This window comes from Tamandua tetradactyla, chromosome 1 (genome assembly GCF_023851605.1).
Source record: "Tamandua tetradactyla isolate mTamTet1 chromosome 1, mTamTet1.pri, whole genome shotgun sequence".
Classification (NCBI taxonomy): Eukaryota; Metazoa; Chordata; class Mammalia; order Pilosa; family Myrmecophagidae; genus Tamandua; species Tamandua tetradactyla.
In genome coordinates, this window is record NC_135327.1 from 91,647,319 (window position 1) to 91,660,948 (window position 13,630).

Below are 13,630 nucleotides of genomic sequence, written 5' to 3' on the forward strand. Positions count from 1 at the left end.
ATATGTGTGGTCTTTGACCGGTCACAGAACCACCTGCCATCTGGTCAGCCGAGATAGACAGTGGCACAGAGCCGTGGCTTTGGTCCTCCTGCCCCAAGGAGTCCTTAAGGCCAGACATATCCCCAAATTATCAAGAGGAATGCCCAAGTTACGGCGGGGTGCCCAGGCAGAGATTGTGCCACCCAAGGAAAGGGGTGTTCAGATGAAGGCTGGTGCTCCTTGACAGAGAGGCAGTGTTGCCTAATAGTTAGGACTCCTTGGGCTCCAACCCTGGCCCTGCCATGTGTGTGGCCTCTCTATGTCTGTTTCCTCAGCTGTCAAATAGAAATAACATAAGTATCCACCCCATAGCACTGTCATGGGGATGAAAGAGTTAATACCAACTTGGCACATGAAAATGCTTTCATCACAGAAGTGGTGCTCCCTGTCCTGCGCAGAGAGACACGATAGATGCATTCAAGCTCTAAGACTTTTAAAATAATTTTTTAGTTGGAAGGCTGAAGCCCAGAGAAGTGCTAGGCTTTGTCGGAAGGCCACACATGCTGTCAGAAGCAGCAGGGGCTGGAGAATGGCTCCCTCCTCAGCTTCCGAGCCTGGGAAGCTCCCACGATGGCCACAGCTTCATCCCCACACCCTCACCTCCCATCCAGGGCCACAGAGAACTCACAAGACACAAAGAACGTCAACATGCAACAGCTGGGGAACGGGCTGGGACGGGGAGGCTCAGGCTTGCTCTCGGCTCACCTGCAGCCCAACAGTATGCAAGCTCATGGCCGCGGTGGCAGCATGCGTCCCCCACCCCTCTGGGAGACCCCGGCCACAGCCACGGCCACGCACACTTACAGAGTAATGGTGGACAGTTCTGACATCTTGCAAGAGTGCTGCTGAGCCCGCTGTGGCTTGCAGTAGCATTTCTGCACGCAGCTGCTGGGTGTGACAAGATTAGCACTTCTGTCAGCTGGGGATATCCCAGCAGTGAAGAAACTGAGGTCAACGCAGTTCACAGGCAGGGCAGAGGGGTGGAGGAGAGGGTGGGAATGGACCAGGGCAGTCATGTGGAGGAGAAGGAGGAAGCTGCGGGCCAAGATACGGCCAGCTCCAAACACAGAAATGCACATCCATCCATATATATGTGTGTGCACAGACACCTGCACACACTTGAGCATACACACAGCAACCATGGCAGGGGGTGGGTCCAGAGTAAAGGCATGTGCATGAAAGGTAGGACCTGGGCTGGCCTCCTGTAGGGGAGCCAGAGACAGAAGCTCCAGCCTCAGCATGGCCTCCCCGGAGCTTTCTCAGCGAGTAGGGCAGCTGGACCTCAGGGCCCACCTAACACGGACACGCTGAGCCAGGTTAGTCTGGGCATGGTTGTGGAAGTAGGTTTGGGTGTCCACTGGTCTTCTTGTCTGCACTTTGGTCTCACTCTTCTGCCCATGCCATCCTCTCCCTGAGCCTCTGGGCCCTTGGCATTAGAGCACAGGGGGAAGAGAGGTAGGTCCAGGCCTGGAACTGGTGCTTATCAGTCCGGTCCTATGCTCTCCAATATGGTAGCCACTAACCATCTATGGCTCTTTGAGTTTAAGCTCATTAAAATTAAAAATCCATTTCTTCAGTTGCCAAAGTCACATGCCAAAGGTTCAACAGCCCCATGGAGTTACCAGCTGCCATATCAGAGGGCACAGAGCGTGGACATTCCCACCAGCGCTGGGCTGGAACTTGCTGATAAAAGTTCAATGGGTGGGAATGAAGGCCAAGAGCAGAGCCTTTTGGGTCCTTCCCCACAGCCCACAGAAACAGGAAGGCCCAGGGAGCCGGTCTCATTCCACATTCTATCGGGTGAACACAGCACTTCCATCTCCTCAGAGAACTCTCACTTCGAATGTCCACCCTTTCCAGCCCTTCAGAGCCCAATTCATATCAGGCTGACACAAACCATGACCCCTTCTTTCACTTTTCTAACAAGCACGTGCTAAGTGTTGGCTTAAGAGCTATGCCGCTCGTTCAATGGCAAAACAGCCATCTACTTTACAAACTCCGCTTGGGCATCACGTGCTGCTGAAGCTCCTGGAACTTGTAGGTGGATGGATGGAGCCATGTGGATCCAACACCACTGAGAATGCATTTGCACAAAGAGAACAGAGCTTTGGCATTCATGGATTTTATATTTCTGACCACAGCCCGTGGGGAGTCACCCTGAAGACTGACGCGTGGCAAGAATTTGAATCACACACTTCAAAGTTGGGGAGTGGCTGCTGGTCCCTGATTGGGGAGCAAGCCAAGGGTCTGCGCAGCACCTGAGCCTCAGTGAGGCCATTCATAAATGACATCGTCCATTTCACATCACACTGGGATGTGGGCACTACACCCCCATTTTATAGAAGAGGAACGTGAACTGTGCCACAGCACTCTGCCCCGGGCTACCAGGCTGTGGGCATGAACTGGAAACACCTAAAAGACCTAGAGAGTACAGAAAGCAAATCTCTGAGCCCTACTGACTCGGAATCTGCACACTAGCAAGATTCCCAGGTGACTCCTATATGCACATGAAAGCTTGAGAAGCACTGAGTAAGGTATGCACAGATCTGAGAAGTTCCTTCATGTGACATTCCAATGAATGTCAAAGGTCTGTTTTATACACCTACAAAGTGGCACAGACACAGATGAGTAGGCCACGTTCAATAATTTTAAAATGCCTACTAATTGGGTACTCTGGAATGAAAGCTACTTCATTTTTCAGATGTATTATCTATTTTGCCCAGAAACTGAAAGTTTGGATAGCCTCTCTGAAAGCAAGTAGCACGACTTGCACAGCCTTGGCCTGAGCAACCTGAAATCATGGACCAGAAGCCTGAGACCCCAAACCTCAGATGTTGCCTCCTACGTGCCAGGCTTAATCCCAAGATCAAACATGAAAGCTATTCTCCTCAGACTTCTCTTCCTTGATCCAAAGTTGTCCCTGTCCTTCCTGGAAGCTGGATACTTCTGTGATAAACACAGACTCCTCTGATTTCTTAAGAGTATTCTAAAGACTATTTGGCAATGAGTGTGCTGGGAAGTCCTGCCCCTTGGTAAAGAATGTGTATCTCTAATGGTGAAGAGAGGACAGAAGAAGCAGGCAGAGGCTGAAACCTGGGAGGCTCTCAGGGAGCTGGATCTAGGGCAAAAAGAGGAAGAAGCCAAACATTCCCCACCCCCCAAACCTTTAATGCCTCTGTGCAAAAGCCACATGACTCACTGAAACGAAACAAAACAAGATGATAGCAGAAAAGCCAAGAATAGGACATGAGAAAGAGTCACCAGAATCTCTGATATCAAGACAATTAGTGAAGAGGGGAAAGGAATTTAATCAAAGGATGAGACAAACCTAGGTTGGCTGATGAGACAAATTCTGAATTGGGATCCCAGGGAAGAGATTAAGAAACTCAGATGAGCATGTTGAGGCTGGGTCCTCCTGGAGAGCAGCATCAGCCTGAATCAGAGGCTGGAGACCCCATAGCAGGTCTGGGGCCTGCACCCGCATCTGGAAGTCTGGGGGCCCTGGCTTTCAGGCCTAACTCAGCTGTAGCTTTGCTGTGTGTTTGCAAGAAGGCCAAGGCCATTGCCTTAGTGCTCCCATCCAAACCCTGGGATCCGATGGGCAGTTTCTATGGGCCCCTACTTGTCTATGTCTAAGGCCAAACTCCATGCATGCTTCAGTGCCCTTTGTGTGAAGAACTGCCATGGCTGCAATTTCAGGAAACACCCAGCCCTAGACAGAGATACCTGTACAAAGATACCTCTGTGATCAGTGTGGGCCAGACACCCAGTACAGCTCCACAGAACATGTGGTCTGAGCTAAATGTGCTCCATTCTATTCCTCCTGTTGCCGAGAAGCTGTGCACTCCCAGCACCCCAGCCCAGATCCTAGGAAAGCGCTTCCCAGCACACCAGTACCACAGCCAGAAGCACAGTTCAGCAGATGCTGGGAGCTCCCTACCCACACCTCCTCTCCTCCCATGCTCCTTAGGACCACTGAGACCTCTGAGCTCCCTGCCAGCCTGGAACGGTCTCAGCCAGGGAGGTGGGACACCTGGGCTCAAGGCCTTTTTTGACCACTGACTTGCTGAGTGATCTTAGATGGTGCTACTTTCCTTCTCTGAGTTCAGTTTCTCTATCTGCCAAATGGGGGAACAATTCCCTGCTGCTGACCTCTAATAAAGATCGTGAGGATGGGGCACTCCCAGCCTGGGGGAGAAGGGGTGCTTTGGAAGAGGGAGATGGGGCTTCATGTGAACCGGATGCCTTGGCTGTGGGCTGAGTTCTTGGACTGAAAGTCCCTGCTGCCTTTCTCCTTCCTAGTCTAGGGCAAGCCTGCCCTTCGTAGGCAATGCCATCCTTTCAAGCACTGGATACTGTCTCAACCCTGCTGAACAGTCCACAGAGCCACCGTCTGTTCTCGTCTCCTTCCTCTCCCCCCAAGGCCCAGGGAGGCCCTGCTATGGAGTCCCTGCAGGGGACAGGGAAACAGATGGGCTTTCCCCTCCTCCACCCTGGACACCAGACACATCTTTCAACAGCCCATCTTCCTGTGGAGAAAAACCACTGGGAACGAACCCAGTTCACTCCAGTGCCGGGGCTGAGGTGTGCCCTGCACAATTGGTGTCTTCCCCCTCTCCTTTCTGAGCCGGTTGGCATCTCACAGATGTAAATTCTGGCCCCAGGAGAAGGCAGGCTAACCCTGCTCCTGACCCCACAATAAACACTAACTCCAGCCTCCAGCTGAGCCCTGACCGCTGCCTCCCAGACCGTGTTCTGAACCAGCTCCTGGCTTGGTGCCTGGCCACTGCCCAAGGCTTGACCCCAGCCTTAGACAGAGCACTGGCTCAGTCAGGACCAGAAGCATCGGGTTCAGGTGAGTGTGGATGGCTCAGTGCCACCACACCCCTGAAGGGACCCCAGCCCCCAAGGGGTCCTTCTGAGGCTGGGTGAAGCACACTGTCTTGTACACAGAGGAAAAACCCTTTATCATCTGAGCAGCTGGAACCAACCTACAAGAAAGGGAGTGAATGCCGGTCTGAGGGCAGAGGCAGGGGATCCTCTCGGGCTTTCTTGAGGACTCCCGGGTTTAAATTTGTTCTGGAAACAAGAGGAAAAAAATCGGAGAGCTGTTGGGGGCAGATCTAAAGGGGATTCTCAGCCCAACATACAAGTCTGGTGCCCCAGAGGGAATCCCCCTCTCCCGGCGTGCCCTGCCCTCTCCAAGCCCCCACACTTTCACCACACAGACACCTCCCAGCTCAAAGCCAATTCCTCTTCCAAGCACTTGGGGGAATGCAGCTGTTTGACACAAGCTGGAGCCCGCCAGTGCTCTCTTCTTCCAGAAAACTTTATTTTACACCATCTTTGAGCTCCTTAAGGCAGGACTGACAGCATAGTCAGTCAAGCCTGGAGTCGAGGATCTGTCTACATTTTAGCTATGGCTTCACGCCTTCCTACTAGATTCATTTCAGGTCCCTGATAATCAGCCCCTCAGCTGTAAAATGGGGATTGTATTAACACTTCATTACCTATCCCACCAGATTCCCTGGGTGGGTGAGAGAATTAAATGTGCATGAACACTGCTTGGCAGCACTGTCATGTTCATGATCACCTGCGTTCTGCCAGAAAGGTCTTTTTGACACTGGAAACATTCACACATGTTGCCAAATCTAATGGGATCAAGCTGATCTCTTGGCCTGCATCAGCCCTCCTACCTGACTTGCAGATCACATCCACCTGAGTTTTTAATCTTTGGGGCTTGACACTAGCACAGGTTTGCTCTCTGTAAATAAAATATTTGCTGAGATTGTAAGGAGATTTTTGTAGAATGTAGAAGCAAACCAAACAGCTGTTTTTGTAAATATCCTAGGATTTACCTAGCCCTCCCCTCTATAAACCATGTGCTAATTATAAACGGTTCTTGTCTATGCATTAGGAAGGCCAAACAGGACTCTATGACTCCCAGTACATAAATAACTTGAAAGTCATGGCACAGTTTTCTCCCACTAGCCCCCTGAGAGCTCTTGCTAAGCTGGTGAAGCTGGTATGGGGTTCAGCAGTGTCCTTATTTAGGCTGAGGCTGAGCCCTTGCGTGTGTTCCTTGCATGTGAAGTGGTAAGGTGAAGGAATGCTTGGAGGGTTCCCAGAGAAGAGGACCCAGGGAAGCGCAGAAGTAGAAACAGGGGGGAGGGTGGGCAAAAGCTGCTAGAAATGTGGCTGACAGCTACCCGCTGTCTTCCAGTGTCAGAGGCAACCATGAGTGAGGGATGAAATCCAAATCCAAATCTCTGCTTCATGATCAAGGAGAGAAACTGGTGTCACACAAGGACTCTTACAGGGATCAAACAGGAAAGCGCATAGTAGTGGGGCCCTGTTTTGCAAATCCTCAAGAAGAAGTCAGAAATGGCGTCTCCTGGGAAAGTTAATGGGTGGCAGAGGGCTGGCCTCACTGGCCTCCCAGAGCTGGGCCTCTGGGATCTTTTAACCGTATGGATAAACATTTTATGCAGAGAGGTTGGTAAAACTTGCAAAAACATGGACAAAAAAAATAACAATAAATGGATAGCAAAAAAAAACAAAAAAATGTATTTGCTGCCAATGCAATGGAATCATGGTACAAGTAGGGAAAAAAAATCACTGAACAATCCAGGTCCTGGGCCAGTCTCCCACCCACTAGGGTTTCCACTAGGGGAGGTACCTGGGCTGAACACATAGACAGACCTAGAACAAGCTCTCTTTCCCTAGGGGAGGCCCTAGGAGCCTTAGTGAAGGACCTGGGATCTGGTCTCTCAGAAGTTCCTGTCTCTCCCTCCTTCTAGGAGAATGGCTGGGTAGTGAGAGGCCCCTCTTGGGATCTCTCTCCTGTCCTACTTCTTATCCCACTGGAAAGCCGTCAAGATTCTGAACCTTGGGTTGGGGTCTCTGATGCAGTCAGGACCAAGTATCTGCTATAGGCCATGCAAATCCCTTGGCTGCCTCTAACCTGCTGTCTTTCAAAGGAACTAAGGAGCACATGGCTTCATCCATGGACAGATCCCTAGGGACTGCCCTCAGAATTGTACTGGGCCCATCTGGCCCATCTGGCCCCTTTGGCCAACCACAGGCAATAAACTTTCCTCCTCAGAAATACGCCCCCAGGCCTCAAATACCCAGCTGGTCATAATCCTGCGCCTAAGGCAAGAAAGCTGAGGTGTAAGATACCCCGTGTGATCTCAGAATGCGGCAGGGATGGGAGAAGAGTGTATAAAGCAAGAAATTCCCCAGGATAAACTGTTAAGGATAAGACTGGAAAAATACACCTAGGAAACCAAATGGCTGCACAGTGGAGAAATCCCTAGATTCAATGCTAAAAGGCTGCCTGCAAGGTCCATCAGATCCAAACAAATCAGATCTTCCTCTGTGCAGGGAGGAGGGAGCTGTGGAAGTAGGACCAGACACAGGAGTAGAGCTATCTTGAGCGAAGGTGTTGAAGAGAAAGAATTACCCCTTTCCTATACCCAGACCAGTGAGAATGTCCACCTGATTTCCTAGTGGGGATTAAACAACTTACACAGGCTGGATTGGGGGTGGGAGATCAAACAAGCGTGTATTCAGTGGTGTTCACTAGCTCCCCACAGAACCAAGATCCCCAAAGAAGTCCAGGTTGCAAACAATCAAGATCTTTTTTTTTTCGCATGGGCAGGTACCGGGAATCGAACCCGGGTCTCCGTCATGGCAGGTGAGAACTCCGCCGGCTGAGCCACCGTGAACTGCCCTACAACAATCAAGATCTTGACTACGCTAGGGAATCTGGTATTTTCCATCTTGATTTTCCTAGCGTCACACAGGATCTGTTGGTCTCTTTCTCTATCTTTCGTCCCTTCCATAGAACGACTATGCAGATTAGGAGCTCCTGCATGGGCTGAAGATGGAAAGACATCTCTATTTTGAAACCACTTTAATCAGAAGAAAATCTTGCAAATGGCCCATGCTCAGTCACCCTGGCAAAGCCCAGGCCTTCCCTTGCCTGAGAACTGAATGCAGGACTCATGAGGCTGCTGGGAGTGGCTGTGGCATCTGCACAATGGTACTTACAAGTAGATGCTGGACTCGTTGCCTCCCATGTCTGGAGATTGAAGTTTCTGCACAAGTATGACGATGATGCCAATGAAAAGCACAAAGTTAATCTGAGGAGCAAAGAAAAAAACCATGGAAATGATTCCAGGAAGGACTTTCCATACCCCTGCCTCTGCACAGGCTGTTGTCCCCTCATCAGTGCCACATCCTCCCCAAAACCTGCCAAGATCCTCTTTAGAGTCAAGATGGCAGTCTGAGCATGCTTGTTTATCTCCCCCAACTTCCCACAGTGTCACTGAAATGACATAAAATAGAGATGAAAAAAATGATTCCAGAGTTGTGCTGGGAAATAGGATAGTGTTCCATCAATGAGCCAGAAAATTGAGCAATTTTTGGAAGAGAAAGAGAAAATGGTAACAGGGTGATGGCAAAAGTATGTCCCCAAACAGATAGAGAAGAGGCTACTGCAGAGGTAAGAGCTATTCTTTGGAGAAACACCAAGTTCAGAGCCACTGAATATGGGGAACCCAAATGGTCAACCATTAGCATTACTAATTAAAGAACTGCCTGGAGAATAGTGGTGGCAGTATTTCCCTTCAGACAAAGATCAGGGACAAAAGTGCTCTAAACAAAACGGGAAGCTGTGTGTAGAGTGGGAGAAAGGAAGACGAAGAGGAATAAATTAATAGAAATGAGAGAATTAAACATCAACATCTTTGGGATGTGGCCAAATAATTACTCAGAGAGAAAAAAAATGGAGCGCCTACAAAACATTACAAAATAGTAGACTGAAAACTAAATAATGAAGCATTCAAATCAAACAGCTAGGAAATAATTATTGCAAAGTTAACTTATAGAAGAAGGTAAGTATTAATAAAGACAGAAATTTGTAATAAAGAAAGAGGAAAAATAATAGGTTTGATCAATAAAGTTTGTTTTTGTTTTGCTTGTTTGCTTTACAGATCAATTCGAAAGATAAAGCTTTCTAGATGTGTGCAGTATCTGGAATACAGCTCAATAAGATGCTGCTAAATCCATGTATCAACCACAAAGGGGGAAATGCAGACAAAGAAATTTAGGGATGAGAAAGAGGAAAGAGCAGTTGTATAGAATATTTTTAAATTTGAAAAGAAAATCAAACAAAATGAAAAAATACAAATTAACAAAATCATCTCAAGATGTGTACAATCTGAGTAGATGAATAATTCTGGAAGAAACTGAAAAGTAATCAGATGTATGACTTAAAAAGCACCAGGCATAGCTGATTTTACAGACCAGTTTTATGACCTTCCAGAATGATATAATTACATGCTATTTAGCCTTTCCAAAATAAAAAAAAAGAAACTCCCTCAAATTACCTAAGAGGCTAACAGAACCCTTTTACATGAACTTGACAAGGACTGAAAACATGTAATGTACCCACACACAGGTACACAAATACAATCACAGAACTTATGAAAAGAAATGCAAAACTCTAAATAAAATATTTAAAATGTTTTATTCCAGAAATGAAAAAAAACCTACTAGTATTTGTTACATTAACAGGTTAAAATAATAAGTTACCATTATCCCCCATAAGAGTGGCAAAAATAAAACGGTCAGTGTGCAGATACAGAAAAAGACATGGAAAATGAGCACTCCCATCCCTGTCTATGGAAGGTAATTTGATATTCACGAGAATGTTGTATGTGCACACCCTTTGTCCCAGCAATTCCATTACTGGAGACTTATTCTAAAGGAATATTCGCACCTGCTTAATGCACAAGTATATGCATTGTAGCATTGTCCAGAATGAGGAAAAAATGGAATACTATAAATGTCCACCATAAGGGGAATGACCATTTCAATGTCTCCAAAACACATTTGATAAAATTCAACACCAATTTCCGATTAAAAAAGAAAATACACACTGAAAAAAGCTAGGAATGGAAAGTCTCCTAACTCAAAGAAGAACAACTGCCCCCAAACTATAGCAAAATCATTCTCAATAAGAACAAGGAATAAAAGTAAATAAAAAGAAATGCTCTCAAATTATTTCATTTTCTACCTGGAAAATCCATAAGAACCGTCACAAAAGGGATTAGAACTAATAAAAGACTTCAGAAAGGCAACCAAGAAAAGAATAGCCACACAAAAACCAATAGCTTCCCTACACATTAGCAGTGTCCCTTAGAAATACAACGAAAAAATAATCCGTAGATCCAACAAAAACAAACCACAAAATACCTTAGAGTACACTTAGCAAGAACAAGGGGGAAAACTGAAGTCTAAAAGAACTCCATGAAGGACGATTTAATAAATGGAGAATCAGGCCATGTTCTTAGAGAAGAATACTCAATATTTTAAAGAAAACCAATTGTCCTGTAAATAATGTATAAATTAAAGGCAGTTCCTATAAAAAGAAATCTCAACCAGAGTTCTTTGAAACTAAACAAGGTTATTTGAAAATTCTGAAAGAGAAAATGTGCAAGAAAATTTTGGAAAAAGAAAAACAAGAATAATGAAGAGGAAATTAGCATGCTGGATATCAAAACATGCTACACGGTTATAGCAGCTAGCACAACTGGGCATTTGTCATGGGAACAGGCAAACAGATTAGTGACATAGACTAGAGAGTCTGGAACCAAACACAAGTGCAGTTTATGATAAAATGACATTTCAACATAATGGGGAAAGGATGGACTATTCGATAAAAAGAGTTGAGAGGGTGGACACTCTCTAGTCACAAAAATAAAATAAATTAGGTATCACTTCAGACAAGACAAAAAGTAAAATAAATGTTCAATTGGGTTAAAGCTATCCCTGCAACAATCCAATCCACAAAAGTGTTATAAGACAATTAAGGAGAACATTTTTCTATTTTAGATTTGGAAAGGCCTCCACATAAATAAAAAAGGAAAGCTCAGAATTCATAAAGGGAAAGACTGACAAGTTTGTATAAAATCTTCATAGTCTTGGAAAACCCCTTACAGCACGTCTAGGAGATGAAGGGTTACTATCTTTCAAACAGTAAGAAAGACAACTGCTAGAAAAATGAGCACAAAAGATATCCAGAATAAAAGCAAGTGTTTGGAAAAAAATGCTCAGCATTATTAGCAATATGGAGAAATGTACATTAAAACAATCAGTTACCATTATCTCCCATCACACTGTGCAAAAAAAAATTAAATGATTGATATTAAACGTGCAGATAAGCACTCCACCTTTTCGCAGGGATTAAACTGTTACAGGCTTTGTAAAAGACAATTTGGCATCTGAAATTATAAATGCACATACCTCTTCTGAATCTAGATATTTATTCTAAAGAAATATTCATTCATGCTCAAAATCATGCATAAAAGGGTTCATAGTAGCCTCTTCTGTAATGAAGAAAAATGGAATACTATAAATGCCCAACACTAGAGGAATAGTTAAATAACTGATGCATCCATATCACAGAATACACAACAGCCAAGAGAAAAGGAGCATGCTGGTTTGCATGATGAGCCCTGCTTTCCCCTTCGCCCTGGCGTTCTGCCCAGGCCCCTGCCGCCTCCCCTCCCTCCATCCCGAGGACACTCACCATTATGGAGCCAATCACAGGTCCTTTGATCACCCACCACAGAGCCGTGTTGTCATTCATATCCCAGCAGCTGAAAGGCAGACAGACAAAGGAGATACAGACGCAGAGAGAAGAAAGCTGGTGCCCGGGGCAGGGATGCCCGCTGGACAAAGCCCCTGTAGCCCCTGCAGCACCTGTAGGCTCCAAGGAGGGTTCCCGAGCACACTGCAGACAGGAGCCCTGGTTCCTCAGGTGCCCTTGCTCTGAGCCTCGGTCTTCCTCTCTGCTCCCCTGCCAAGGCATCCCTGGCATGCTGCCCGCCCACACAGGCACTGGCCAAGATCGACCAGAAGGCTCTGCTCTCCACAGCAGAGGGAAAGGGCGACCGAAGCCCAAGAGTCAGGAATCAACCGAGCTCCTGGGAAGGGACCTCGCTTCCTTTTCAGACCTAGGGCACTAGGGAGTGCAACTTCACCTGAAACAGTCTTCCTCCCTTCCCTAAAAGGAAAACAGACACTCTGAGCTGGCTGCAGGAGCAGAGAAGTCCTCCAAAACTTTCCTCATTTTCTCACTGGGTTCCCAACTGAGACCTGGTTAGGGCGTCCCTTTCCAGTGGGGTTAGGGCTCCATCATGGACCAGGATTAGGATTTAGCCTGAGCCCAGATTCGGATGCTTGTCTGGGACAGTTGACCTGAAGTCAGGTCAGCCACTGCGAATTCCTCGCAAGAATCTAACCTCTGCTTGGGGTCCTACGCATGGAGTATACTCACCCTGTGTCATCGAAGTAGAGTCTCAGCATAGCCCACACCGTCACACACACAGTGGGGGTCCCTGGGAGAGCAAGCAAAGCAGCCTCAGCGTAGCAGGAAAACCAACATGCCTGAACGTCCCCCTCAGACTTGGGGCCCCTGGGGTGGGTCACCATCCCCCTCAGAGTTGGGGCTCTGACAGATGGAGGCATGATTCCCTATGAGACCTGGTGTTCCCGGGGCCCTGACTGTCCCTCAGATCCCCCTCCTCCTTAGACCCGGGGTTCCTGTGAGCAGGGCCAATCCCATGCCCCAGACAGACTCAGGGGCATATCTTTTCCCTCAGATGGTGGGCTTCCTGGGGGCAGGAAGAGCCAGAGAGGGCCCAAGAAGCATCCGCCTCCCATCAGCCCAGGGGTGGGGCAGTGCCTCCCTCCTCAGCCTGCCCCCTCTGAAGGTGGAGCCAAGGATACAGCTGGATGTGCGGTCTTCTGTTGTCGAGGCTGTGAGCCAGCCAATCACCTACCCCAGCCGATGAGGGTGTACCAGTAGAAGTATCTCCTCTCAGGGAAGAAGGTCTCCACCAGCAGGGTGAAGAGGTACAGGCCCTCGATGAAGAGCCAGAAGTAGTTGGACACCACGCAGTAGTGGAAGAAAACCATGATGGCCTTGCATTCCACCTGGAAGAGAACCAAAGACCAGGGAAGAACAGGCGTCTCTTCCCCAGCCCCCAGGAGAGCCCTGAAAACCCAGCCCAACAGGGCCAGGGGAGAACCCTTCCTTGGTACAATGAGGATTTCAGACAGCACACAGGACGGGGGACACAATTCCTTTTCACAGACCTCCTCCAGGTGTGCCTTTCCAAGACAAGGACCCATACTCTGAACTGTTCTTTCTATGCTATCTCATCACAGCCTTTCTTCTCGTTGTACTGTCTCCTCAAAAGGAGGATAGGAGACCTCAGGACCTCGGCTCCATCATGGGCTTGTTATAGGACCATGGTCTGATCTGGCCATCTCGCCAAGCCTGTTTCCTCATCTATCAATTGGGACTTGGCCTTCCCACCTGAACTTCCTCAATTTCTCTGCCAAGTACCACAACAGGAAGAAATGACTAGAACTCACATTTTGGCTAGAGGTGACATCACACAGAGGGATTGCTAACTGCTCAAAACCTCACTGGTAATTCCAGGACTTCGATGATAACCAGGGAGGGCAATGTCTTAACCCTGCAGGCAAATGCTCAGATGGCAGGGTGGCAGGC

The 13,630-nt window shown here is 47.7% G+C and overlaps 1 protein-coding gene across 7 annotated transcripts in view; it reads right to left on the reverse strand.

Annotated features, from left to right (window-relative positions):
• Positions 1–13,630, reverse strand: part of ADCYAP1R1 (ADCYAP receptor type I) — a 60,124-nt gene that overhangs the window by 12,701 nt on the left and 33,793 nt on the right. For 4 of the 7 annotated variants that reach the window (XM_077120461.1, XM_077120452.1, XM_077120432.1 and 1 more), the window contains 5 exons: positions 12,894–13,047; positions 12,389–12,449; positions 11,639–11,708; positions 8,095–8,186; positions 844–927 (listed from right to left, as the gene is read on the reverse strand). In XM_077120461.1, the coding sequence (XP_076976576.1) occupies positions 844–927; positions 8,095–8,186; positions 11,639–11,708; positions 12,389–12,449; positions 12,894–13,047 (461 nt within the window). Of the gene's footprint in view, positions 1–843; positions 928–5,034; positions 5,119–8,094; positions 8,187–11,638; positions 11,709–12,388; positions 12,450–12,893; positions 13,048–13,630 lie in introns of all 7 variants that reach the window. The other 3 variants (XM_077120478.1, XM_077120470.1, XM_077120485.1) reach the window with 2 other exon arrangements.